We start from the raw sequence: 26,865 nt of genomic DNA, 5'->3' as shown, positions 1-26,865 counted from the left end.
ATTGATCATTGCCCATCGTCGCTCTAACATGTCTAACAACCAACCGACGAACTATCCGAGAACACGAAAAGCAACCGCCTTGCAGAATATGGGGGCTAGAGACGTCACGGTATCGTCGAGCCAAGTACCTAGCAGTGCTCAACGCGAGGAAGCATCTCGACGAAACGAACCTCCACGTTCAGCGCACATTCCTTCCACAGAGGAAGTGCCTTCTCGATTGAGCGAAGGAACGATTAACCTTCCGACTGGCGTCGGTACCGGTGGTCCCGCTCTTATTTCTGCCCCAGGTCAAATCGATCCAACAATGCTTGCACCGTCTATGCAAGGTTTCCCGCTTCCGACAGGCACAAATCCCGAGCGCCCGTCAACGCCGCTCCGTATACACCACGTCTCCGACTCTGTGACCTATTTCGCGACCCCTAGCAGCCATCATAGTGGCTCATACACTGGAGCTCTTCCTGTCGACGAATCTCACACGGTCGAGGAAGCGTATAGATACCTGCAGATGGATTTAGAAGCTGTTAGGATCCTTCCTGTCGAGAAATGGGCTTTGTGTTGCCTAAATATTGATATCAACAAAGGTCGGGAGAAGCTACTTCCAGGAGTTAAAAAGGCTTTCGATAAGTATCTGGAGATTGTGGATGACGCGAAAAACGAGAAGGACCCAAGACTATATCCCGCTCTTGTCGCGACATTTGACTTATGTACAAACGGGGACTCAGACACGCTTGTGTTCTATCGACAAGATCCTAGTAAAATCGCAGGGTCCTTGGTTCTCGAATCTCCAGACATCGGAGCAGTCTTCAAAGAGCTTCTTGAAGACCCTACTAAGGTTAAAAGGAAGAATCTGGAATTGAAGGAGGGTGAAAGGACTATGTGGGCCCATATGCATGGTTTGATCGAGGTCAAGCATCAACACGGAGTCATTGTTGACGGAGAGTGTAAGTGCCTACTTACACTCTCACTATCACTGTGTTCTCATTGGTCTTTTCAGTCGGAAGAGATGCAGGCAAGATATACAGGATGAAGAAAGATCAAGAGCAGGCAAAGGTGACTAGCGATAAATCGAAGGTAAACAAGAATACGAACAAGCGAGACCGAGATGACTCAGGTATACAGAAGCTTATCAAACATCCTCCAGATACTGAAGCATGAATGATTAGATGTGGACGAGGACATCAATAAACCTGTGTCGAAGACCAGACGCAGCAACACACCGGTTCAGTCCACTAGCAACAGCAGAGTTTCCAGTCAGCATACATTTGAAGACGATCTAAAGCGAACAAAGAAGGATCTGGCAAAGAGAGCAAGGCAACAGCTCGGCGGCTATGCACGTGACGCTCTCTCATTCGGATTTCCTCGGTCTCACTTTATCTTATTTATTGTTGACTCTAAACTTGTTCGTGGCATTTTCTACGACCGTTCGGTAGCTATGAATCCGTTTGCTTTTGGCTTGATCTGTACTCATCTTCAATTTCAGGCAATCGTTGAGTCTGGGGTAAGTGTCCCGAAGTCTTTCCCCCCGTGTCTTTGCGTGAATTGAATAAACATACAAGATATTGGATCTCCGAAAGAGTAAAGACCGACTTATTTTTAGCAAGATGATCCAACGATTGCGCGGCTTGTCGCCAGAAGCGCTCGGAATGGTACCTGGCTTCAACACGAGTTTCATGAAAGACCCCACTACTCTCCAGTATCCTGGTCCTGCAAACGACAAGGGGTTTACGTCAAGTGGAATATTCGATTTCAAGGAAGGATCTTCTTTCACATTTCCCTATGGCAAGAAGGGAACGCGCACTGTGAAGGTGGGGCGTGTCCTGTTTCGCTCAAACGGTGTACTTGGTCGGGGGCCCATAGTAATGCAAGTAACGTGTGTCTGCAAGGGTAGCAGTCGGTGCGATTGGTGCGGGAAGAAGCTAGTTCTAAAGCTCAGCTTTCCTAGCAAAACTCGAGCATCCGAGAAGGTGTTCATGGATAAATGCAAGGAGAAGGCGACGGGAGAACACGCCTGGGTACTCAACCACTTGCCTGAAATCTACTATTCATTCGACATCGAGTTCTCTGCGGAGTCGCCGCAGGCTCAGTTGAAGGGAATTTTCGGGGAAGAGTACGAGATGCGTGTCGTGCGTGGCATCATTCTGGAGGAATTGCATCCACTGTCAACTTTGAAGACTGAGAGGGAATGTGCGCAAGTGTTCTATGATATTGTCCAATGTGAGCTACATTCATCGTCACTATCATCTATCTTACACCCAATTCCCTAGGTCATCATTGGGCTTGGAAATATCCTCAAATCCTTCATCGCGATATCAGTGAGGGTAATATCATGGTCCGCGAAAAGAATGGGCAGAAATATGGTGTATTAAATGATTGGGACCTTGCGGCCTGGTTGAGCACGCAAAATGAAGTGTCGACATCCAAGTTTCGAACGGGCACTAAACCGTACATGGCGCATGAACAACACTCGTCTAAATGGCAAGGTCCACATCGGTTCCGCCACGATTTGGAGTCCGTCTTCTACGTTATTCTCTTACTGGTTTCTCTTTATTCCAGTCCCACTGAGAAGGTCCGTTTTCCTTCTACTGGAGACCATCGTTATGAGAAGTGGCATAAGCAGGATGATGGAGTTCTTCTTGGGCAGAAAGGAAATATTGTTCGTGCTGGGGATTGGCAACCCTTCCCGCAGCCCTTCTTCAGCGGCTTCACTTTGTGGTTGGCCGCCCTTCAAAAAAATTTGCGTCGTGGTATAGTCAACCTGGAGAATCACAAGGAGGCAGTGTTAGCAGCAAAACAAGCCCGCGAGAATAACGAAGAACCCATGGAGGTACCTTTCTTCGAAGATGATACCCTAGGTGGCCATTTTTCTTACGAAAAAGTTGTTTCTGTCATGCATCGATTCAAGAAGGAGGAGCTCAACACCCGTGGTTGTGAATGGCAGAAGATACTCCAAGTGCCATTTTAAGAGGTCAAGCCTTCTGGGTCGGACTTCAGCCCCAGGGATCTGTTCTCTACCTTTTAATCATTCAATGCTACCGAATGTCGGCCGTTATGCCTTTGTACAACTTTATACAGCTCTCTACAATCGGTGTATCAATTTTTTGCTTATTTGGTGGCAATCTACTGTACTTGTGTAGCTCGATTGCATGCGAGCTTTACGCACACAGCGTAACGAGTGACAGTCAGTATTCAAAGAGACGAAATGATAATGGAAACAAACAACGGTTTTTCTCCGAGTCTCCTAACGAAGTTTCAAGGGTGCTCAGTATATCCATGTGAGCCTGAAGATCAATGTGTTTGACAATCTTGACCTGCTTCGATATCAGGAATAGCTGGGGCTTTGATCAATGTAAAATGATAGATCCACCAGATGTAGCAGGTGTAGCAGGTGTAGCAGGATTCTGGTATTTGTTGACAGTCTCGGGATGACGACGGCCCGGCAGAAGATGCGCTGAAATCAGGTTCGACACCTCCGGGACGCATGTGAGCCTTCTTCGTCTGGCTAAGGGGGCCTTTGGCCTCTCAAATTCCAAGTAGGGCTCACATGTGGTGCTCGTTTCAAAAATTTAGCGCTTTCAAATCGGTGGCACCTTTCCCGGCAGCATCCGCACACATCCACGGGTGATCCGACTCCGTAGGAGTTTGCGCACCAGCAATTTTCTTTACATTCCTCTAACATAATAAATATTGAAACTCGAAAACAATGAAGACCGATTTACTTTCGCAAGAAACAACTGTGCGGCTTGTCCCCAGAGAAGCACCCGGAATAGTACCTGGTTTCAACACAAGTTTCATGAAAGACCCCACCACTCTCCAGTATCCTGATCCTGCAAACGACGAGGGGCATCCGTCAAGTGGAAGAATTGAATTCAAGGAAGGATTTTCTTTCACATTTCCCTGCGGAAAGAAGGGAACACGAACTGTGAAGATGGGGCGTGTTCTGTTTCGCTCAAACGGTGTAATTGGTCGGGGGTCCATGGTAATGCGAGTAACATGCGTCTGCGAGAGTAGCAGTCAGTGCGATTGGTCCGGGAAGAAACTGGTTTTGAAACTCAGCTTTCCTAGCAAAACTCGAGCATCCGAGAAGGCGTTCATGGATAAATGTAAGGAGAAGGCGACGGGAGAACACGCCTGGGTACTCAACCACTTGCCTGAAATCTACTATTCATTCGACATCGACTGTTCTGCGGAGTCGCCGCAGGCTCAGTTAAAGGAAATTTTTGGGGAAGAGTACGAGATGCATGTGGTGCGTGGCATTATTATGGAGGAATTGCATCCACTGTCAACTTTTAAGACTGAGAAGGAATGTGCGCAAGTGTTCTATGATATTGTTCAATGTGAGTTACATTCATCCTCACTATCATCTATCTTACACCCCATTCCCTAGGTCATCATTGGGCTTGGAAATATCCTCAAATCCTTCATCGCGATATCAGTGAGGGTAATATCATGGTCCGCGAAAAGAATGGACAGAAATACGGTGTATTAAATGATTGGGATCTTGCGAGCTGGTTGAGCACGCAAAATGAAGTGTCGACATCCAAGTTTCGAACGGGCACTAAACCGTACATGGCGCATGAACAACACTCGTCTAAATGGCAAGGTCCACATCGGTTCCGCCACGATTTGGAGTCCGTCTTCTACGTTATTCTCTTACTGGTTTCCCTTTATTCCAGTCCTGCTGAGAAGGTCCGTTTTCCTTCTACTGGAGACCAGAGTCGTTATGAGAAGTGGCACAAAGAGGACGATGGCTTTCTTGACGGGAGAAAATCGAAGATTATTAACGGTGGGAATTGGCAACCCTCCCCGCAGCCCTTCTTCAGCGGCTTCACTTGCCATTGTGGTTGGCCGCCCTTCAAAAAAATTTGCGTCGTGGTATAGTCAACCTGGAGAATCACAAGGAGGCAGTGTTAGCAGCAAAACAACCGCTCAAGCCAGGGAGGCGACCACCCGAGGTGCCATTTTTTGACGAGGATACCCTAGGCGGATATTTCTCATACAAGAAAGTCGTCATGATCTTGCACCAGTTCAAACAAGAAGAACTCAGAACTAGGGGTCACGAGTGGCAAGTAACACTAGAGGAAGCATCTTCTGAAGATTGGGAGTCAGAAGAGTCGGAGGAGAACTAATAACAACGTCGATTGTCTTGAATGCACAGAACCATCTAATATCTTGCCAGGGAAAGAGAGTGGGATGGATTCGATGATTACTCACAGTAGTATGCCGTGATATTGTACATACATACCTTGAGGCTTGAAGATAAAACTTCTTCGTCAAGGCATGCAGGCTCAGGCAAATACATCGTTGCAAATTTGCATTCTTCGACTGAACGAGCTGATAGACACTGATTTTACCACAAAGTCTATAGCCATTGGCCAGAGTTCGCAATTTCGAAAGGTCCTTCTCCATCTTATCATTGACCTTACTATCTATTTCTATGCTTGGACCTGCTGCTGAAACAGTAAAACTACATTCGCGGTATCAGATAAGAGTACAGCATTCCAAAAACTAGATGCTATCTAGACTATTTAGACTTTCATTCCTCGTTTCTCGCACGAATAGCTTCAAACTTCGCAGTGAAGTCATCCATTGCATCCAAGGTAGACAGGAAATGTTTGAACGAAAGCGGTTCGCCTCTTCCAACAGCAAGGGATTGTGCAGTGCGTGCAGCGTTTTTGATCTGTCTGCCGTTCACATTCCTCATCGCAAGAAGACGAAGCTGCTCAGGGTTAACGGCAGCAGTGGCTCCAACCTTGGCGATGAACGCGGTCCACACTTGTATCTTTGATTCAAATGGAAGTTCGTGGAAGTGGAGGGCGACATGAATCCGAGAGAGGAATGCTTCATCAAATGCCTTGACTCGATTAGTGGTTAGGAAGAGGATCCCACGGTAGTATTCGACATGTCTCAAGCTATGAACAAATGAGTTAAGAGATCAACTGTGTATGGGTTAGGCGACTCACAAGACAGCGACCATCGCATTACGTTCAAGATCATGCAATGAACGTTGCTCAAGGAATACATCCGCCTAGTAGTGGACATTTTTAATCTGAAGATTTTCGGGCTCGTATCAGGATAAAACGTACTTCGTCAATGAGGACAATCGCTTTCCAAGCAGTCGCAACCTCAAACACTCGCTCGAGCGCGAGGTCCAAGTTTGCGGCGGTGGTCCCAAGATCTCCAGCTCCGATGAGGTAAAGTGGCTGCTTGACATGCTCGCTCGTAGCCTCGGCGGAAAAGGTTTTCCCTATTACACGTTCGTTACTAAGTATACTTCTATCTTGATAGTTGCTACTCACCAACACCAGGAGGCCCAAAAAGGTTTATTACAAGACCTTGACCTTTTCCCTTGATAAAATCATCAAATCCAACCTTAAGGTGATGAGCTTCGACTAGGGATTGGAGAAGATCTTTCCTATCCTCTGGTAAAACTAGGTTAGAAAAGGCATCCTGATTCCAATCGACATCAGTAATCCTCTCAACATCGAATTCCACTGTATGTTTGGTAGGAATTCAGACTCGAAAAGTTTGTATGTTTGAGGACAAAACTCACACCAAAGCTTGTCAGAAAGGCTGAATCCATACACTGTTGTCGGTGTCAGAAGCAGTTCCTCTTCTGTGAACCTGTTCGCTTCTCCGGATTCGTTGTCCGTCCCTGAGCGTGCATAGACAAGGGTTCCTACAAAGTTGCTGGTGAGCAAAATACTGCATAATGTATGTCGATGAAACAACACAACATACCATTCGAAAATTCGTCAGCATTGGCGGCTCGATCGCTAGTATCATTGATAATTGCTTCGTCCTGAAAGGTTTCTGGATATTGGTAATTTGGATTGAAGCGGCGAAAGGTGACTATGAATGGCACATGGTAAGGGATGATGGACGATAAACACAGGGCAAAACAATGAACACACCTCTATCAATCATGATACGGCCTTTCACCTGCTCAACCAATGTCAATCGTCGAGTATGGTTAATAGGAGAGACTAATCTCACAGTTTGCCTAATCAAGCGCTTTTCGTGTTTGATGGCGGCTACGCCATCGAATTCCTTGTGATGCACCCCAATCAAGTCAACCCATTTCTTTGCCCTGCTCAAGATGGAAACCCGAAGGCTCTCACATTCAGGGTGAAACTTCAGAGGGTACACATCGAGATCTTGAATCTTAACGGTCCCATCGAACGCGTTGAGGGCAACAACGGTACGGACTCTACCTGCACCCACAGTTTGCGAAACGTGTCTATCAACCAAATCAATGCTCTCCAGGTCGAGGCGAATGCATCGCGGTTTATCATCAATCATCACATGGCTGTAAGAGATGAGTTTGAAGAGACGATGATTGCCAGTGATTGCACAACGAGCGACAAAGATAGAACGAGGGACAAGAATGGAATAAAGTAACTTGCTGGTAATCTCGCCGTGAGCTTTGAGCTTTTGAATGGTGGCAATGGTGTTGGCGTAATCCGTCTGAAGACACTTCAGAAGAACGTCGACTGATTGAAGGACGTATGTGTCGATATCTGATTTCTTATACTTGGAAGCTAATTCATCGCGATAGGCAATGAACTCGTCCAAAAATGTGAGAAAAATCTCTGGGTCAATTTCTTCGGTGAAGGGGGTCAATATTCTGAATCAGAATGGAATGGATGTCATACCAAGTGGATCACTGTTCCAAGAGATTCCAGGCCAGGACTGGATAACATCCTTACACGCCTTGAGAATGTATTCGCTCTTCACAACGAACCTGAAGCTCGGTTCCTTGCTACCGGTAGCATTGCTATCAGGAAGTCTTCGTACAATGCTAAATATTTTCATCAGGACGAAGACAGCTAGTGAAAAAACAGATTCGCGTACACAAACAAATAATCCTTCCAAGGATCATTTTCCCCTCGATTGATTAGAGGAACAGACTCCACAGTAATTGTAGAGCTAGTGTTCTACCCTCGGTTTCGGGTGAAAAATTTAAGTCTTCAAGAACAGATGGTATTGCATACCCTATATCTCCATGCCTTATACCATCGGCTGTAGTAGTGATCCACTCGTTTGATTTTGAGGGAAGGGGGAGCGACTGCCTCATGGACAATGGTAGAGGCTGTGGAATCAGTGTCCTTCTCGTCAGTGTGGGCCGAACTTGGCACTTTCCCAGAAGACTTCGCAAACGAAGAGATTCTCCTATGCATTAGAGTTGAAGGACGGGGGTTTGGCCTTTCGCATATATGATGTTCTTCTTTTATATTACAGGAGGCGTAGTCCGTCTCCTATCAACCCCGAATGAACTCCGAAAGCTGTAAAAAATATCATAACAGGTCATATTAATTGACGACGCCCTTCCTGTGCTCTAATAGCTGTAAAATGACTTCATATTCTGATTGACAGCATGTTCAATGCGCGCGCGCGTCCAGCGCTCGAAGTAGATAATGACTGGATGAGAATATAGTGGTGTGGAAGGAATGAAAGTTTAGATACGATCACATGATTAAGTATAAATTCAATGCAACGCGCAAAGATTCGAGTCAAAGCCTGTCAAAGCGAATAACTACAGTTCTTCAACGCCATGTCGGGGGGAATCACTTCAGATCGTTTTATTGCATCACGGATGTTGGGCGCAGATGTGTACCACTTGTAATTAAATTGTTTCGTCAAAGTAAATCTTGGCTTCTTTCAAAAATGAAGTTTTCGGGCTTCAGTTCAGAAACAAGACGAACTTGGATTCGATGAGAACCATTATGCCGATGATGAAGAAGAAGGCGACGGAAGTTTATCAAGGAGTCCAGAGAGTGTTGGAGCAAGGACTCCGTACGTACGATACAAGTTGCTTTGACTTACCATTTCCGTATACGCCGTCTTCTATTACTATAAACTATACAGTACCTAGGTATATCAACACGGCGGCATCTACGAGTCCCTCAGTTGTTTAACTATCAACTGAGGTGAGTCGTAGCGCCCCAGCCACGAACTATACGCTAATGTCGAGATAGTATATTAACTCCTACAGGTACATACTAATACAATTAGTTGTTTAACTATCAACTGAGTATATTAACTCCTACAGAGAGACACACTGCAGACGATGACGTTCGTCTAATAGCGCCAATGTCAATTAAAACCCCACTGCACCAAAGATGAACACTCCCATGTACGCCAATGCCTAGTGCATCATAGACACAGCTTCTCCAGTGAATGTGACCCATGGAGGATGATCGATGATCCTTCGCTTGAGCGTCTTACAACATTGGGACAGAAATTTTATACATGCAGTCTAATCACCTATGATACAGTTATTTTATAGATACCATTTAGCTAGAATGAATTGAGGTGAAGATATGTGTGCGAGTTTGCAAGCAGAATATGCAGATGGAGTGTAGGTTGTAAAGAAACCGAACAAGCAAGAAAGAAAAATATCAATAGGATGAAATACGAGATAGTCAGAGACCCAAGACTGAAGATTGCTCCCATCCGGTTTATCTCTTCCTCAGAACATGTGGATATACTGCATCTGACTTGAGCAAGGCTTTGAAGAATTGACGCCACGAGAGTGGGTTACCCTAAAGTTACAAAACTTACCATCAGCCTCCATGACACCTCAAATAGAGATAGAAAGAAATGGTAGGCATAAGAAGTAGGGAAATAAAGATCTCATACCTCGTCTCGCGACATCACACAAAATGTCCCGTTCATACCTCCATGACTGAAGTGCTCCATTTCGATCCATCCCTTAAACAATATTTTCCGGGCGTCTTTTCCCCCGACCCGGATTTTCCATATTCTATCGACCCCATTGTTCTCTCTGATAGTACCATCCCCAACTATAGCACCTCCAGTGTTCTCCTCGCTCAAGCTATCCAGTGCTTGGCCGACATTTGAACGATGATTTGATGAGCTCTCCTTGAAGACAATCCCCAGCTCCCCTAATGTCTCTTTCACGATCGGCATGAGCAATGCTGGACCGAGTGTCGCGTAGAACCGTGTTAGATGTGGGGTGTATCGTGCACCGGATTGTGTTTGCGACTGTATTGGGGTTAAGACAGAAAAAGAAAAATGGAAGGAGTGAAAGGTAGACTTTAGACATAGAGTCGCAAAGAGAAGATAGTCAGGGATCAAATACGTACAAAGAGCATTAAAGACTGGGTGAATTGGGAATTATGCGACGGCCCAGCAGCAGCAGATGATGTTTCTTTGTCCCCATCGTCTTGGTCGACATCCATAGGCCTAGAACAACAGGTGCAACACAGACTTCAGTCAGACCAAGCCATGATAATATTTATAAATTATAGAACATGCGAGAGGGAATGGAGAGAGTGAGAGTGATATTATGTGTACATACAAATCTGTAGGCTGAGGCATAACGTAATCCATATCCCCAGTAGTGCGAAGAGACTCCGTGAGCTTGTCCGCCAGTACAGCGGTGCTTTGACGTGCGAGTTGGCTTGTTCTAGATTCGAGAAAAGGGAAAATGGGTTCGGTCGTAGGAGACATGAAAATGATAAGAGATTTCAATAAGCACCGAGTCATTGGATTGAAAGTTTTTAAAATGAAATAAATCATCGAGTGAGGCATACCTGATGCACCAAGGATGTTGCATCGTCTCTGGTAGAGTCAATCGTTGCTTAGGATTGATCGTTAGAAGTGCACGTAACAGAGCTATTGGTAACAACAATAAAGAGAGAAGCAATGAGTATTTGGGAAGGAACAAGGATGGATGAAGCTTCAAGAAGAAAAGGAGAGATATTTGGGACTGCTCACACAATGCGTCCTCACTCAACCGATTCCAGGGATCTTCTTTGAATATATCTCCAGATTTGTATTTTCGAAATTCTGGACTATGTCGAGTGGGTTCGTCCCAAGGTGTGTCTACACAAAACAAAAACCATGTCAGACCACCGTAATTCAGCATCACGTACACATGGGAAAAAGTCCAAGAAACACACTCACTTCCGGCAAGTAATGTGAACAAGATGACCCCTATACCCCACATATCAATAGGCTCTGCGGCGTAAGTCTCGTCTGTGTTCAACTAGGTAAAAATGCGACGTCCATCTTCAGCCCGCATGTTCCAGCATGAACGTACCTCCCTACTTCACTCAACTTACCTCAGGCGCAACATACGGTAAACTCCCACACCGTTCCGACAATAACCTCGTCTTTCCATTACCCAGTCGGAACACTGCTGATAATCCGAAATCCGAAACTTTGAGGTTCCCAGCGATGTCTAGTAAGAGGTTTTCGGGTTTGAGATCGCGGTGGCAAATGCCTTTGCTGTGGATGTATTCCTATGTAAGTTAAGAGCAGTTGAAAGAGGGGAGAGAGAGGAGTGGGTTTGTTGAGGACTTCGGTTGTTGCGATTTGAGTGGATATACTGACCATCCCAGCGAGTAGTTGATTGAAATACAGATGCGCTACTTCATCACCAACACCTACGTCCGGAGCTACAAAAAAGGCAAAAGATCAGGATCTGCCCTATCGAAAATTTAAAATGACTAAAACACACACCAATCTTATCGAACAAATCCCCTCCCGCCGCTAACTCTAGAAGCATATAAATCCCCGGCACATACATCTCTCGATACTTCAATTCCACCGTCACGGCACAAATCAATTCCAATACGTAGACGTGCTTCAACACTGAATGTATTCGAGTTTCTTTATCGATTGTTTTGCGGTCTTTTTCCGTTGTTTGGTCAGTGATCAAGATAACTTTACAGGCTGCTACACGGTGCTCCGAGAGGTTGACGGCGCGGAAAACACTGTAAGAGATGGGATACGTGAGCGCGGAGCACGCTTGCACTATTAGGCTTTGGAAGAAACTGACGTGGAGAAGCCACCGCCACCTATTTGTTGAACGAGGTCGTATCCTACAAGGAAGTATTATTATTAATCCAATTGAGACCGCTTGAGATGAGAGACGACTAATTAATCTTTACCTGCAACTTTCGGGTATTTAACTGTCATGAAGGGAGAAAGGAACGGATGATGGTTCACTGTGGGGATGAGCCAATGTCTTCGCGGTGAAAATCTAGAGAAAATGCAAGGATTTTTACCAAAATTCATCAAAAATCCTGGGCACGAATTTTAAAACCTTTCGTGTGGCGATTATTGTGAAGCTATCGTGAATTTGGCGGGGGGCCGTGCTTATTTTAAATTATCTTTTCATAATTTTACCATAACCTCAGCTCAATTCCTTCAAAATATCTGCTGCCATATTTTTGTACATAACCTCGAGATAAAACCCACATTTTCGCCTCGAGGAAATCGGCTCATCCCCGCAGTGGTTATGAAAGTTCTGTGTAATGACTCAACAGAAAGTTACACAATGCGCGTGGCACGTGCGTCTGGGCGTCACTGTGACGGTACGCGTTGAGCGCGTCGCGTGTCAATCGACTCCAGTAGCTTTGTTCTTAGAACCACACTTGACTGTATTAATCAGTGATCGCTATGGTATGACCAAAGATAGCTGGTAGGGAAGATACCAACTAAGCACTAGAAGTCGCTGTACGGTATCTTCATACCTCCAGGTCGTCAGCATAAATTCCAATTTACCAGAACATGTCGTTGTAAAGACCACGGTGTGCATTTTTAATGTACAGTTATCGATAAGTAGCATCTTCATCGATCTTTCCCTCAATCATTTTAAAGAACCACTCCAGAGTGTAAGTGCCAGCAATTTCAATATCTCCGCTTGAAATAATGGCCATGGCGCTCGGAAACCACCACCTCCGGCTAATTCGAATAGAGTAAAGTCTCTAAGATTCTCGGAGGAATCTGGATTGGCCAATGTAAACGACCGTAACAGAAATGCTTGACCAAAAGGTTGAAAGCGAATTTGGATAAGGAATGTTCAGCAGGTTAGGCGTTGGAGGGTAGACGGGAGACTGGTTGGCTTTTTTGTAGAAACCTGCCCCATTCTGTACTTTTACGATTAGGCTTAGAAGGGGATGTGTTGTGTTACCGTTAACACTGAGTCTTCAAAACATAAGTTCAAGTCGGTCAAGAATTTGTCAGGCCATGAGAATTTGCCGATTGTGGGCTTGAAATTTTGCGTCCCAGCCTTGACCATTTACTTGATCTGAGGTTGCAGCGGGATTGTACAAACCAACATGAGGTACGCGGAGTGGAATTTAGAAAGATCTGCAAGACCAGACAAGAGACATTGAGAGTCACAGGACGCGTATGATACAATAAAAGTAGAAACTGAAAACTTCCGAAAGCAATGCAGTACACAAACATTGAATCTAACGTAAGATAGAACAAAAAAGTAAGAAAGGAAGAAACGAGTGTATAGCAAAATTAACTTATCTACTTAGATACCGCTGAGTAGCCTCAATCTCCACTAATGACTCATGGAATACAGGTGATGGAGACTAATCGCCTCCAGTCTCCGTCCCCTGCGAAATTTGCGACCGCTGTGACTTGTAAGACCCGTATATTGGCCCATTCTCGCCATCACTGACTACACTGTCATCATCCCGACGCTGAGGCACATGTGCATAATCTCGTGCAGTAATCGTAGTTGGAGTTAAAGTCCGACTACCAAGTAACGGCGCGCGTTCATCAACCTCAGCGTTATTATTAGGAATCAAGGCTTGAACATTCGACACAGATTCGATGGAGCCAAAGTTCAAGCGCCCAGCGTCGCCGTTGAGGTTGGTTATGGATTTATATGAACCGAAAGAGTCGCGTTTGCGTTCGCGTTCGACAATTCTGATTTTCGAAGTGAAACTTGAGGTCGACTATTTTCAAAACGAAAAGTGAGGATTAACATACCCTCTCATGATAGTCGCCGTTGTTGCCCGTCTTGCTCTTCTCTTGCTCACATTGTCCTCATACCGATCTGTCTCGTCAACAATCTCTTCGGATATGATTTCCTGCGTTGTGTCATCAGCAGTGCAAACGAGCAAACGGACCTCGAGAACAAACCTCAATTATATCTTCCAAGGTAATCACACCAAGAGCGCCACCAGCGAGACCAGGAGTAGAACTTATCAACAAAAGATGTGCTCGGCCAGTCTGGCTAAACGAGTCAAAGACATAAAAGACACGCATTAGAACGAAAATAATAGGAAACGACGAAGCCAGGAGCGGACAGCTTACAAGTAATCTAAGGCTTGAAAACAATTGATTGATGGTGGTGCCTCTGGTAGAATTGACAACGGAAAGCTCGATATCGGGAGACCTTGCGATGGGTCATATTGAAGAAGCTGACGAGTTTATCGAGGACAGAGAATAAGTCATCAACCTTTTTTACATCTAGGGACCAGGAATCTCTTACTTTTTTAATGAGTAGAAGCCCAACAAAAGCCAGCGGATTACTGGGTTCGTGAATCGGGAAGCGAGAGTAACCACTTGAAAGGCTGTAAGATGGTCAGGAGTCAGGCGATGGGATATGAGGTTGAAGGTTTCATTCACATTGCATCCAGTGTTTTGTGATCCAGAATCGTGTCGGCGCTTAGTTTGACCACATCCTATAATGCAAAAAAACATAGGTTGAAATTTGGAAGCAGCCAGAAGGGGACGAACCTTCATCGGCGTCATTATACTCTCCACGCTCTTCGTATTCAGCTCGAGGACACCGTTCAAGATACTGATTTCCTCGTCTCTTAATGGCTCCTCTCCCGTCCGGTGGAATTGAAGGAATGACTTGAGTTCGGCCTTTTTGTAGGTATGGGATTCGTTTGCACCGAGCACTTTATCAAGTAGCTTGGCAATGGGGTATGCGATAGGCGCTGTACAGCAGAAGACATGAGACCAGGAAAGTCTAGAACAGACCATTACTGACACATGATCCACATGAGAGCGAGAACGAATGGAGCGCATCTCGCTCCTATTGAAAGACCGAAACGGACGCTGGCTGCTTGAGGAATGATTCTAGAGAATGACCGTCCTTAGACAAATATTGTGGAACATATCTTTTCGTACCCACTCTCTAAATCTGACGGTTAATCACATAGTAAGCCGCAAGCATTACCCCAGAACGTACCCGAAGATGACTGCAAACCGAATAGAACTCAAAATTTTGGATTGTTCACCATTGCAGGGGAACTCACCAATAGCTGTAGTAGATATAACGACAGCAGCGATTCCTCCACCAAGCTAGCGCGTGTCAATGAGACATAATCTTGCAGAGGTTGGCTGAAACGCACCGCTCCGTCTAAGAATATAGGTAAACTTTCATTGACGATCTGTCAGGATGCTTAGGCGAGTAATGTTAGCTGGTAAACGTAACGCACTAACCACATTGCCTAGGAGAAGCACCTTTGACACAATGAGTGACGGGATACGTTGGAAATATCACAAAAAACGTACGACCAGGACCCAGTGTCTTCCTTTCGACATTAGCTTGAGGACTGAATCCCGAAACAATTATGGATGACCGTTACTTCCGTTGCATTATATCACGCAATTGACACACCCTTCTTAGCATTTTGCTTCTCAGTCGGGATATCAGAGGATGCGGCCAATACTCGAAGATGTAGCTCGTCCAAGCCCATGAGACCTAGAGTCAATCTGCCATAATTATTGTAATCTGAGCTAGCCATGCATATTCACATCGAAGACATACCCAGCAAATACCCCGCCCAGTAATACTAGCGCAACACTAATTCCCATCTTCCACCAAAATTCTGGAGAGCCATATTCTGGTGTATCGTCGTGTGTCGTTGAATCGAGTTCATGTGCGGAGGCTATGATATATGTGCCGAGAAATGACTTGAAAGGGGCTGCAAGTGCTTTTCGAGCAAGAATAAGGAATAAAGAATATTTCTTCATATGAGTTCACGAAAAATGAGCGTGGAAATAGAAGAAGAGAATGTAAACAGGAGGAGATCCAAGTCGAAACGGACAGGAAACGAATTGACCTCACTCTGCATAATTAGCTAATCATTACGGATCGGAATTGAGGCGCTGATTACGCTGTGCGCTTTTTCCTGCGTTCAACTCCCTGTAATCGTGTTCGACCAAACCGCCACCCAAGGCGTCTCTGGACCTTGAATCTATTTGGTACTGCAAATATCTTTCATATTCTACAAAGGTTTTGAGTGTATCCTTGAAGTTGCTGTGGGCAATTCACTAGATACATTGCTATACCTTGCTCAGATACATTGTAAGCGACTTCATTGTTCGACTATCAATTTTAGCTCTCTTGCAGGCTTCATATGATGGTTTCTCGATCGAGAAACAAGAGATATAGGGCGCTGTGCAGCCAGATATCGCCCTCGGAACGTACCAGTTTATGCAAACATTGAAGAGATAATAAAGGAAATCCCGAAGATCAGAAATTGACACAATCCACAGAGTCTTTCGATCTTCTCAGTGCGCCCCATCCGCCTTGGTTTACCGGGTCAATCCGCACTGGTTATCGTGTATGGCGCATTCTTGATGAGTCGGAGGGGTTCTCACTATTTGGATCATATCTTATTCCCCTACCCAACTTCTATTTAATGACAATGCTGAGCGCTGAGCGCTGTGTGTTACCGATGTCTGTATCTTGGTAATTGCGGGTAGGTGGGACAGCAAGAATCAAGATCACGACAATTGTTTCATTAATAGTACTACTCCCTATGTAGCACTGCCTGGTACTCCTTTATTCGAGTTATCCAATCTGCCAAGCCTCTTGTGATAGATGCTCATATCCAATGCAGGACGCTCGAATCAGGCCTGAACCTTGAACGCCACCACAAAATCCCAACACAAAATCCTAACAGCACTCGTCACGCCGGTTTCCAAAGAATTCCCCCGAAGGACTAGTAAGTATAGATTTCGCATCGGGAGTATCTGATTTTTGCTTCAAGCTACCGCACTATTCACCTGCACCAATGAAATTTGGTCTCTTTGCGGGACGATGCTTTCAAATCTATGATGAGCCTTTGATGAATGGACTTTGGCACACTGAATAAAATCAATCTCTAAGTGTTTATAACACATTTCTTCTTCCAGTTCTATAAACGTTGTGCTTTTAGATCACCTCCATTCCAAAGTTTCGCTCTATTTCGAAGTGTATACCTAATGTCTTTCAAAATCAAACACTATGTAGCTCTATCTACCCTATCCATGGTCTGTGATAAGATCTGATTCTTGTTATTCCCGTTAGCTCACTTGCCCTGCTTTCTAGTTAGCCCTATTTTGCACAATGGTTCTCCTGCGTGGAGGATTTCGACAGCTGGGCACCACTCCTCCTGTTGTATCTATTGAATCTGGACTAATACCCACGAGGGAGAACGCTACACTGGTGTTCTTGGCGCGTAATTCGGAATTGAAGGGCGTCTTAACAAGCATGCAAAATTTGGAGAATCGGTTCAACCACAAATATATGTATCCTTGGGTGTTCTTGAATGACGAGGAATTTACCAATGAATTCAAAGGGTGCGTGTGCCGGTGCCTCTAAAGGCTGATTTTTTGCAATTGTCCATTCATCGCTACACAATTTTAGCCGCGTAATGTTGGAAACAAACGCGAAGGTATATTTTGGATTGATTCCAAAGGAACATTGGGTTCAACCTGCTTGGATCGACGAGGAAAAGGCAGAAGAGTCGCGTAGACGGTTGACGGAGCAGAAAGTCATATACGGCGGTGTGCATCCAATCCCTATCCTTAAGAGAAATCCTGAATTATGCATGGCAGGTAGCTCTTCTTACAGAAATATGTGCCGCTTCAATTCTGGCGTAAGTACATTGCCTCTTGTGTATCCTTGATGTCATTGGCCTCTGCAGTATTTCTTCCAACATCCACTGCTCCAACAATTCAAGTATTATTGGCGGGTAGAGTACGCTCACCATCACCTTATTCTCAGTGCATTGTATCAAGCTTCTTATCTTTAGGCCTAACATTAAATATTTCTGTGATATGAACTACGACCCCTTCCGATATATGATCGATAATAACCACACATATGGTAGGGTCTGTACCCAGAGATTCCTCACTGATTCACTCACAACAGCCTGCAGGTTTTACAATCGCATTGTATGAGGTTCCAGAGACGGTTACCACATTATGGGAGAGCGTCAATGGTAACGATGATTCCATAAAATATGTACCAAGCAACATAACTGCCTTTAGAATTCATCTCCCAATATCCTCAATACATCGTTAACGACAACGCCAAGGAATTTCTAAGTAGCGACGGGGGGAACACTTACAATATGTGTCACTGTATGATTTTATCTTTTATACCTCTTGTTTCGACCTACTTTTACCTCAGTCTGGAGTAATTTCGAAATAGCGGACATGGATTTCTGGCGGAGTGACGCGTACCAAGCATTTTTCAAGTTCCTTGATGCGGAAGGAGGTTTCTACTATGAGGTCTGATTTGTTTGAACTCCAAGTATCGACCCCGGAACTCACTTCGATTAATGTACGGCTTTGACTTGACAGAGATGGGGTGATGCTCCCGTACATTCAATTGCTGCCGCTTTATTTCTCCCAAAGAACAGGTTGCACTTTTTCCAAGATATCGGTTACCAGCATGCGACGTACCAGCATTGCCCTTCAAGTGATGAATCCATGGGCAATACTTGCTCCTGCCATCGTTGGAATACTATTGGCAAGGACAATCGCTTCCAGACCATGACAATAATTGATGCCTCTTCAGATACCAAAAAACAATCGTGTCTGCCACAATATAAAGCTTTGTACATGAATACCTCAATCCGAATAGATCGTGCCCAGGGTTTGTTCCCCTGGTGGTGATCATGGATGAACCTCCACCACTTCAAGAATAGGAAAAACTTAAGTATCAAACACCATCTTCAATATTTATATTTAGTATCTGATGATCGATCAAATATTCTGCACACATTGATAATACGCTGCAAAGCAAAATGCTTTCATCTGAAATCTGAAATCCTCTTGCATGCAGAAAGAAAAATCATCTAAAAGGTTTTACAGTGATTTGGCCATAGGATGGTTGAAGTTTGCAAAGAGATAAGGGTGGAGGAAGGGGATACGGTCCTGACGCACCCGCTGGGGCTTGTTATACGATCACCTGCAAACGTGGAAGAACAAAGAGCGACAGTAGGATCTCATCTCGAAGATCAATGAAATGATGATCAGTCAACAGAAGACCTGTACAGTAATTAGAGGTAATTGGCAAGCTTACCGAAAAGACGGGCAAATCATCATCACAAGATCACGACTCAGGTATATCAGGAGATTGAATGTTCAAGCTGGTGTTTTGTCGGGCAAGACTACTGAATCAAGGTGCTTTACATAGATAGTAGTAAAATTTGTGGTGACTTGGTATCCTTCAAAAAAACACAGCTATCTATAGCCGGTGACAGGAAGAGGCACGGGTGAAAACCCGTGTAAATTCACGGACGAGAGTAGATAAAATACAAGGTTCCCCGGACAAGTTTTAATTCTCATGTCCGGCAAGGATGCGGCAAAGACAGGTGCTAGCACGTGCACTACTCTTATATCATTATGTGACGACAAACAAGCGTCGTCTCCGGTTTTTCCAACTTTTTACTTCCAACCACCATGTCTACCTCGCTCGATTATCTGAAGCAAACCGGAACGGTCGTTGTTTCTGACTCTGGAGATTTTGAATGTCAGGCATTCATAATTGCGAATTATACTTTTACTTACCCATCTTGATACAGCAATCGATGTCTACAAGCCTCAGGTATGCCAGAAACGTTTGGCAAGAAAGTTATATAACCTTGTATACCATGTCAGGATGCTACGACTAATCCATCGCTGATTTTGGCTGCCGCCAATAAACCAGGCTACGCTCGTCTCATTGACGCTGCAATCAAGCACGCTAAAAGCAAGAGTGGTGATCTTGATACCCAAGTAAATGCTGCGATGGATAGATTGGTGAGCTTTTTCATCAGCGGTGGACTAGATCTGTGTTCTCAGCATTTGGCTTCTATCGCAACTAGTTGATCGAATTTGGAAAAGAGATCCTTGCTATCATCCCCGGCCGAGTTTCCACCGAAGTCGATGCACGTTTGTCCTTTGACAAAGAGGCTACCAAGGCCAAGGTATGATATGCTATCATGAATAAGCGCTACTGCATCCTACTCGATCTGTTTCGCTCTATAGGCCAAGGAACTCATTGCCCTTTACGAATCGGTTGGCATCAAGAAAGAGCGGATCCTCATTAAAATTGCCTCAACATGGGAGGGTATTCAAGCTGCTAGGGAGCTTGAGCGCGACGATGGTATTCACTGCAATTTGACCCTCCTCTTCGGCTTTGGACAGGCTGTTGCTTGCGCCGAAGCCGGAGTTACTCTGATCTCACCCTTCGTCGGACGTGTGAGTATCTTGGTCCTGAAAGGCACATTTTCAGCTCACCTCGCATCCGTAGATCCTTGATTGGTATAAGAAAACAACCGGAAAATCATATGAGGGTGACGAAGATCCTGGTGTCAAGTCTGTCAAGAAAATTTTCGACTATTACAAGCAACACGGATACAAGACCATAGTCATGGGTGCCTCTTTCCGAAACGTTTGTGAATCCTTATGCCCATGATTACCGGAACCAACTCGTGTGTTTTTGTCGTCTAGGTTGGCGAAATTAAGGCACTAGCCGGTGTTGACTTCCTCACCATTTCTCCGTCGTTGCTCGAGGAGCTCAAGAAATCAACTGACCAAGTTCCAAAGAAACTCGACGCTGCTGCCGGTAGGCTCTCCTTTTTTCCCCAGTTACATTTCTAACGCACGCTAAACACTTGTAGCTGCCAAAGACGCGCCGATTCCCAAGGTCAGCTACATCGACAACGAGCCCGAATTCCGTTGGACATTGCTCGAGGACCAAATGGCGTTTGACAAGCTACACGAGGGTATCAAGAAATTCGCTGAGGATGGCGAAGCTCTCAAGAAGGTTCTCCGAGAGAAACTTACTGTTTAATCCCTCTCGCCTATCTTGGGTCACCATGTCTGGGATTGATTACACTCCAGTAATATTCTAAGTACCTCCTGCTGCGTCCGGTTACTACATAGATCTCGAAGCAAAAAAGAATCATGTGTATTATTTGTAGAAAAGAATGAAATGTACACTGACTTAGGTATAAAGATGACAATGGTCATAAAATAGAATAATAGACGTACATACTGACTAGAGATCTACCAATGCAAAAAGGTAAAGGAGAGTGCAGGATACAGTTCAAGTTGAAAAATATGATGTGTGAATGAGCGATGTATTTGTGGAGAGATGCGCAATAAAGGAATTACGTCGTTAATAAGGCAAGTTGTCCAGGAGATTGAAGATTCGCCCCGATTCAACCTCGAAGTATCCTTCGCCATTCAAGATTTCTGCACAAGCTTTGCGCGAAAGAAGCGTGCACAAATGGGCACCCCAAGCAGGCGGAATGTCAAGTAAGATAGTGGGAATGAACCGAGCGATGATACGAGTGCTGTCAAGATCGGCATATTTGTTTATCTGGGCAAGAAACTGCGCGAGTTCCCGATAGTTCTGGGTTTCAATGTGGAGGAAATCTAACGACGAAGAGGGAAGAATCCCGGGCCCTTTATCTTGCAAATTTACAGCAACATTTAAACTCTTGAGCATAGTAGAATCGGGCTCGAGAAGGCGCAGGTTCCTCAGTTCAGTGCAGTTAAATAACAATGAGGTCAAAACCGAGGGGTAGCAGGAAGGCCCTCGCCCTGCCTCAAAATCTTGCTGAAGAACAATAAGATTTGCTGGGTCCATTGGGCAACGGGCCGATCCAAGAGTAAGATGGGTCAATTGTTTCAGCGGCCAGCTCGCGATGACATGGAGATAGAAACGTTGCAGATGATCGTCTGTATTCCAGGTTCGTTCGCTTTCGGTTGTTATATCGTGAATTTCCAGACAGAGTAAATTCGGAACGTCAAGTTGCGTTGCAAGGAACGGAGTAGTTGGGTCAAAAGTGACACCCACGGAGAGATAATAGAGGTTGGGTAGGGTAATTCTGTCATCGGTGGGAACGTGCTGAGCCGGAAGGTATATCGCCATAGCAGAGACCGTCAACGACTGCAAGGTATCTTTGCTGTGAAACAGTAGTGTCTTGAATTCGTCGTGGCTAAATAGGAGGTTACCCAAATTGAGGGTAACGAGGTTTCGAGGAAGAAACTGTCCCCAATCGTAGGTAATTCCATGTATGGACAGACTAGCAAGTTTAGGATACAATGTATCCGTATGTTCAAACGAAGGAACGATGCCCACCGGACGTTGAAAGATAGTTGGGGCAGGCGGGGGCGGAAGAACGGTCAGGCGCGGCTTGTCCGACTCGGATATGACGCTCCATTGCTCGAGCAATGGCATCGGCATATCAAACAGGACGAGCGACAAAAACTGAACAGGGTGCAAATCGTCTGATAGGATTTCGACGCGTCGAAATCGTGCCGCGTAAAAAGCAAGGAAACGTGCAAGTACAACGGCGTAACCGGTCAGCCAAGGGGCTTTGACAATGTCATGCGAGGAGGTATTAGTGTCAAGGTCGGAATCTAGATTAATGCTGATGTCGATAGGTTGAAAGCCGGAGCGACGAAGGAGTGTGGCTGGCCACGGGAAAACCTCGACTATACGACGAAACTCTATAGTGTAGGGATCGCCCAAAGCAACCCCCTGATCAATCGACCATATGTCGACGGAGATGCCAGTCCAGAAAGTCGACGTGTTTACTGATAATTCTCGCCACAGCCTGCATACTTGAGATACAGAGCGCAAAGCGTCTCCAGCGTCATGCACAGCATGGAATATTTCAAGTTGGATTTCGTTTGGCATGAAAAGAATCAACGCGGCGGCCATGATGAAAATTGAAGGAGATTTTGTGATGAAGTTACTACGCAGCAGAACAGCTTAGAGAAGAGATTTTTCAATGGGAGGCAAAAACGCACGGGGTTTTGGAGATACTGAGGTCACTGACAGATTAGAATTGGGGACACTCTCAAAGTGAACGCTCTTATAAAGCGGCTGGCCATTGTCATGCATCTTGACCATTTCAAGAGGACAATACGATATGAACATCCTAATTCGCTTATTCGAATAGCCACCTGGGATGAGCCTCTGATTGTTCGCCGTGTAGGTGGATAAGTATCTTGCGGCCAAACTAGCACATGTGGAGGTCGTAAGGAATGATCACACGAATCGAGCACTTGCACGCAACAAAGATGAATCATATTTTTTGGAGGCGCTTATGTAGCAAATTTGGGCGTACAACTACAATCCACATCTAGCAATCCCTCAGAGCTTGCCGATGCTAGCGGCGTTGGCATTCTGACCAGCGGCCTTAGCGCGCTTACGAAGTTTTTGAGTCGACTTGTTGCCGCGGAGTCCTCCACCCCACTGTCGACGCTGCTCCTCGTATTTGTCAGTGCTAGTGGAAGATTAGAATAAATACTATCAATACATTATTATGACGTACAAATTGGCCTTAGCGGCGCTGACAAGAGTGGCCAGCTCACGCTGATCCTCGGATTTGACCTCCTGAAGAGCAACAACGGCAGCAGTTTTTTTGTGAGTCACAGTACCAAGTCGGGCCTTGCCCTTCACGATGACATAGGGAACACCCATCTTGCGGCAAAGGGCAGGTAGGAAAACGACCAGTTCAATAGGATCGACATCATGTGCGATAACGACCAAAGCCGCCTTCTTGGCCTCGATGAGCGCGACAATGTGGTTAAGACCGTATTTGACAAAGAGAGGCTTTTTAGTTTCCTAGAGGTTTTTGCATGTTAGACACATAACGCAGGGAACCACTTCACTGCAAACACACATCTTTGTCCTTGCCTTCGACAGTAGCGGCGGCAGTGGCTTCGAGACGAGCCTTCTTTTCAACCTTCGACTCGGGACGGTACTTGTTCAAAAGCTTGAACAGCTGAGTAGCAGTGTTCTTGTCCAAAGTGTGGCTGAATTGGGCAATCGAGGGAGGCACTTTGAGACGCTGGTTAAGAATTGTCTTCTGACGCTGCAAGCGGACGTATTCAGGCCATTTGACAAACCGGCTGAGATCAGTCTGAGGTTGAACATCCTGCCCTGCTGTAAATTCAGAAAAGACGATGTTGAAGAAATGCAAAACTAGGCGCACCGATACCGAAGTTTTTGGGACTAGCCTCGAAAAGAGGATTCTTCTTCGTCTTTGTAGTCTTGCTACCGAAGGGAGCGGCAGCAGGTTTCTTGGATGCTCCAGTTTTGGCCTTAGGCTGGTCATTGAGACGAAGTCAGCACAAGTCAAGCATTATCATGACAAGGGCGCCTCGGAGCTCTAACGTTGCGTAAATTGTGCACAACCCAGCAAGTAGCTTCATCGCCAATGAGGTTCAGCATTAGAGATTCAAGAGGACGAGTTGACTTTCATTAATCCTATGTACATTCTGGTAAGTTTCAAAAAGGTTATCCAAAGACAAAACATACAATCCATCCCAGCTTGAAGCGTTGAAATCTCCCAAAGAAGAGCTCCGAGGTCTATTAATGAGACACTAACCATTTTGACGGTTCTGAGCTCTTGCTTGGCTGAACAGATTGAAAAATGTGCTGAAAGGGTCACCGGTCTTTCAAAGGCAGAGAGAACTCAAAGGGAAATATTATGTAATCGCACGAAGCGCCAGAGGGGAAAACATTCTGGAGAGTTAAACTTAATGGAATGGTACACATAAGCTACAAAGGAAACAGGGACTAGAAGCACAATGAGAAGGAAATCTGCACTGTCGAAAGGAAACAACATAACGGAAAGGTGCTACATCTGGAAGGCCAGAAAAGGCGAGAAAATAGGATAAACCATAAACCTGTGTGAACAACATCCAAATTTACCACTGAGGATCTATCAGAGGAGCCTTGTTGATACACACGCTCAGCTGCGACTCCCCTGTCCTCTTTGCCCACCTATAAACCTTGATCCCTCTCGGCCCAGTATTCATTTGCGCCATCGCCTTTTCGTACCCTTTGGGATCTACATCGGAGCACAAGTATGCTTGCAGGCTTCTCGTGCGGTCATATATTATCACAGACATCCCCTTCTGCAGCTTTACAAGGAACGAGTTGTCTCCGTGAATATTGGATGGTATAGGTGGTGGGTTATCAGTATCGTACACTTTCCGGTTAGCATCGGCTGAGAGCCCAGAAGACTTGTTGAACAAGGTGAAATACAGCTTTTCTCCTTTTTTGGCGGCGAGTCTGGTCTCTAGCGGCAGCATGCTGAAGGTTATAGTGATCCACTCTCCGCCTTTGAGGGAATTACACATAGATTTATGTTCCTTCCAGTGCAATTTTTGACATTCTACATAAAATCGGCGAAATTCGACACATCATGATGAAAAGAAATAAAATAGCGGCTCACCTGTCCCGCAATATTCGGCAGAAAGACACTGCGAGCATCTACTTGTTGTCTTCTTTCCGCATACTGTACAGCCTGTATGGTTCGTCAGGGCTCCCACATCTTGCTGTCCAAGTGGCGCGAGAGGCAGAAGGAACGACAGCCCAAAAGGACCTTCGCTTCTAGACCGTTTAGGTGAAAATTGATCAGAAAGCCTCCGGGCGTTCATGTTGAGAATGGCAAGGAGAAGTTTCTGTTCTTCCAAGCTCGCGACAATTTGAAGTAGAGGTACTGTCTTCGATGCTGATTTCGATAATACTTCTTGAACCCAGGGAATTGTGTCGTTAGCAGGTGTGTCCCTGGTTCCGCGACAGTAGAGAACAACTATAGCGGGCACTCCGTTATCGAGTTGTCGGACTTCAACAACCTTGCGTGTCAGATTAGCAATTGGTCATACTAAAGTTAACGCATACTAGAAACGCACCCGTATGCAAATCGCGTAGCTGTAGTCCTTGTCCTGTGCAATCGCTGAGAGGACCCCGTTATCGAAGCCGCTGGCTAACGACATAATCGTCTGACGAATATCGACAAAGACGTTCTCGTACATATCCCAGGCATTCTCTTTCCCTTGACTTCGAGCCTGTGCATTTGCGAAAGCTTCCATCATATTTCCGCGTTTGACCGAATCGAGCAGGCTCTTCGAAGCATTCTTCTTAGACCAAAGTGAGAAAGACGAGGGGTTGAAAGGAGGTTTCTGGATCAGCTTTGAAAATGATTGAGAAGCGTCTATGGCACCGCGAAACTTTCTTTCTATTGCATCATCAGGCAGGCGGGTGGAAGGCAAAAGTTCGATGCCCATGCTGTGGAGGAACTTCATTTTTTCTTGCCTCGTAATGTCGACTGCGATAGCCTTCGAGTTCTTCAGCTTGTTTTGACGTTTCATGTTGTCTATTGTTAACTTCGCCCAGTCGAAGCAAATCGAACAGTCAGTCTTGTTATGTTCTCTGCATTCGTATACCCGCTCTTTGGGTCGGCTTGATTTTGTTTCAACTGCCTTGTCCAAGATATAAGAGATTGGAGGACGGTTCTGACCAGTAAACATGAGACAATGCTTTTAGAACTTTTGAGAATATAGTATACCATGAAATCGGTCTCTGTGAAAGTAGGAAAGGCTGCATGTAGCTTGTCCATCATTCGCAAATTGTTGGTGAATCGATGGTCGATGCAGCACTCGTTGCAAAATTCACAGCCATGGGCACGACAGAACAGGTACGTGCCAATATAGACATCATCGTCATCTAGCATCTTAGGAGCGAATACTAGCCGTAAAGTGGGGTAAGTGTTTGGATAGCGCTGGCGTCGAGAATGTTATGACTGAGAACTGACCAATTTGACATGTACACAGCATGTATATTTCGGCATTCTCCGAACGCTTTGTGTCAACGACCACCTCTCGGATCCCACATACATACCACGAAAGAACGTAGGTGAGTTTTGGCTGATATTTTCTTATACAGACTCAAGGGTACATATGTACTATCTTGAATTCAGTGACACTATATAGCGCAATATAGCGCAATAGGACCGCATACTGAAGACTGCACTTGAGGCTTAAACGCATTCTGTATGCCATCCGCGCCAT

The 26,865-nt window shown here is 45.4% G+C and overlaps 10 protein-coding genes across 10 annotated transcripts; 4 read left to right on the top strand and 6 right to left on the bottom strand.

The window, feature by feature from the left end:
* Window positions 1-28: 28 nt before the first annotated feature.
* C8R40DRAFT_1072816 (uncharacterized protein) lies at window positions 29-2,962 on the top strand (the record flags this gene model as incomplete). Its single annotated transcript, XM_046226503.1, has 6 exons — window positions 29-941; window positions 995-1,111; window positions 1,164-1,426; window positions 1,481-1,498; window positions 1,557-2,214; window positions 2,265-2,962. 6 exons carry the CDS (start codon window positions 29-31, stop codon window positions 2,960-2,962), a joined length of 2,667 nt encoding a protein of 888 aa, XP_046082119.1.
* A 621-nt stretch (window positions 2,963-3,583) lies between these two features.
* C8R40DRAFT_1123754 (uncharacterized protein) lies at window positions 3,584-5,206 on the top strand. The gene is made up of 5 exons (XM_046228910.1): window positions 3,584-4,334; window positions 4,385-4,740; window positions 4,762-4,763; window positions 4,809-4,828; window positions 4,914-5,206. The coding sequence occupies exons 1-5, from the start codon at window positions 3,701-3,703 to the stop codon at window positions 4,964-4,966; spliced, it is 1,065 nt and encodes a 354-aa protein (XP_046082118.1). The 5' UTR covers window positions 3,584-3,700; the 3' UTR covers window positions 4,967-5,206.
* A 287-nt stretch (window positions 5,207-5,493) lies between these two features.
* On the bottom strand, window positions 5,494-8,359 carry C8R40DRAFT_607914 (P-loop containing nucleoside triphosphate hydrolase protein). Its single transcript, XM_046235605.1, has 12 exons — window positions 8,355-8,359; window positions 7,992-8,282; window positions 7,852-7,934; window positions 7,653-7,798; window positions 6,994-7,601; window positions 6,912-6,939; window positions 6,739-6,849; window positions 6,551-6,676; window positions 6,297-6,491; window positions 6,084-6,244; window positions 5,961-6,025; window positions 5,494-5,909 (listed from the first exon to the last, which is right to left on the bottom strand). Exons 2-12 carry the CDS (start codon window positions 8,175-8,177, stop codon window positions 5,534-5,536), a joined length of 2,085 nt encoding a protein of 694 aa, XP_046082117.1. The 5' UTR covers window positions 8,178-8,282; window positions 8,355-8,359; the 3' UTR covers window positions 5,494-5,533.
* Window positions 8,360-9,279: 920 nt separating this feature from the next.
* On the bottom strand, window positions 9,280-12,146 carry C8R40DRAFT_1123749 (CAMK CAMKL CHK1 protein kinase). Its single transcript, XM_046228909.1, has 13 exons — window positions 12,036-12,146; window positions 11,919-11,975; window positions 11,807-11,849; window positions 11,488-11,741; window positions 11,359-11,423; window positions 11,088-11,267; window positions 10,930-11,011; window positions 10,741-10,848; window positions 10,557-10,638; window positions 10,322-10,429; window positions 10,107-10,206; window positions 9,640-10,005; window positions 9,280-9,542 (listed from the first exon to the last, which is right to left on the bottom strand). The coding sequence occupies exons 1-13, from the start codon at window positions 12,043-12,045 to the stop codon at window positions 9,459-9,461; spliced, it is 1,539 nt and encodes a 512-aa protein (XP_046082116.1). The 5' UTR covers window positions 12,046-12,146; the 3' UTR covers window positions 9,280-9,458.
* A 1,584-nt stretch (window positions 12,147-13,730) lies between these two features.
* On the bottom strand, window positions 13,731-15,759 carry C8R40DRAFT_1162849 (uncharacterized protein; the record flags this gene model as incomplete). The annotated part of the gene is made up of 13 exons (XM_046230301.1): window positions 13,731-13,859; window positions 13,912-14,005; window positions 14,086-14,192; window positions 14,264-14,345; window positions 14,401-14,456; window positions 14,512-14,717; window positions 14,771-14,859; window positions 15,035-15,084; window positions 15,135-15,173; window positions 15,226-15,246; window positions 15,298-15,338; window positions 15,404-15,498; window positions 15,554-15,759. 13 exons carry the CDS (start codon window positions 15,757-15,759, stop codon window positions 13,731-13,733), a joined length of 1,215 nt encoding a protein of 404 aa, XP_046082115.1.
* Window positions 15,760-16,902: 1,143 nt separating this feature from the next.
* On the top strand, window positions 16,903-18,982 carry C8R40DRAFT_607392 (glycosyltransferase family 15 protein). Its single transcript, XM_046235601.1, has 11 exons — window positions 16,903-17,043; window positions 17,102-17,352; window positions 17,420-17,559; window positions 17,611-17,651; window positions 17,700-17,752; window positions 17,808-17,881; window positions 17,934-17,996; window positions 18,046-18,138; window positions 18,188-18,288; window positions 18,361-18,529; window positions 18,578-18,982. The coding sequence occupies exons 1-11, from the start codon at window positions 16,996-16,998 to the stop codon at window positions 18,673-18,675; spliced, it is 1,131 nt and encodes a 376-aa protein (XP_046082114.1). The 5' UTR covers window positions 16,903-16,995; the 3' UTR covers window positions 18,676-18,982.
* Window positions 18,983-19,331: 349 nt separating this feature from the next.
* C8R40DRAFT_607620 (uncharacterized protein) lies at window positions 19,332-21,003 on the top strand. Its single transcript, XM_046235604.1, has 8 exons — window positions 19,332-19,534; window positions 19,587-19,609; window positions 19,663-19,803; window positions 19,869-19,970; window positions 20,032-20,244; window positions 20,297-20,437; window positions 20,497-20,611; window positions 20,676-21,003. Exons 1-8 carry the CDS (start codon window positions 19,465-19,467, stop codon window positions 20,837-20,839), a joined length of 969 nt encoding a protein of 322 aa, XP_046082113.1. The 5' UTR covers window positions 19,332-19,464; the 3' UTR covers window positions 20,840-21,003.
* A 163-nt stretch (window positions 21,004-21,166) lies between these two features.
* C8R40DRAFT_1174986 (uncharacterized protein) lies at window positions 21,167-22,720 on the bottom strand (the record flags this gene model as incomplete). The annotated part of the gene is made up of 1 exon (XM_046232267.1): window positions 21,167-22,720. The coding sequence occupies one exon, from the start codon at window positions 22,718-22,720 to the stop codon at window positions 21,167-21,169; it is 1,554 nt and encodes a 517-aa protein (XP_046082112.1).
* A 245-nt stretch (window positions 22,721-22,965) lies between these two features.
* Window positions 22,966-24,505, bottom strand: C8R40DRAFT_607412 (ribosomal protein L4). The gene is made up of 6 exons (XM_046235603.1): window positions 24,326-24,505; window positions 24,182-24,274; window positions 24,000-24,114; window positions 23,688-23,947; window positions 23,337-23,629; window positions 22,966-23,288 (listed from the first exon to the last, which is right to left on the bottom strand). The coding sequence occupies exons 2-6, from the start codon at window positions 24,236-24,238 to the stop codon at window positions 23,156-23,158; spliced, it is 858 nt and encodes a 285-aa protein (XP_046082111.1). The 5' UTR covers window positions 24,239-24,274; window positions 24,326-24,505; the 3' UTR covers window positions 22,966-23,155.
* On the bottom strand, window positions 24,496-26,593 carry C8R40DRAFT_607406 (uncharacterized protein). Its single transcript, XM_046235602.1, has 4 exons — window positions 26,364-26,593; window positions 25,708-26,310; window positions 25,248-25,650; window positions 24,496-25,187 (listed from the first exon to the last, which is right to left on the bottom strand). The coding sequence occupies exons 1-4, from the start codon at window positions 26,526-26,528 to the stop codon at window positions 24,718-24,720; spliced, it is 1,641 nt and encodes a 546-aa protein (XP_046082110.1). The 5' UTR covers window positions 26,529-26,593; the 3' UTR covers window positions 24,496-24,717.
* Window positions 26,594-26,865: the final 272 nt, after the last annotated feature.

The sequence above is a fragment of the Lentinula edodes genome, assembly GCF_021015755.1.
Source record: "Lentinula edodes strain Le(Bin) 0899 ss11 chromosome Unknown C8R40scaffold_40, whole genome shotgun sequence".
In the NCBI taxonomy this organism is placed as follows: Eukaryota; Fungi; Basidiomycota; class Agaricomycetes; order Agaricales; family Omphalotaceae; genus Lentinula; species Lentinula edodes.
The sequence above is the reverse complement of the archived record's forward strand: the minus strand, read 5'-3'. Positions and strand labels throughout refer to the sequence as shown.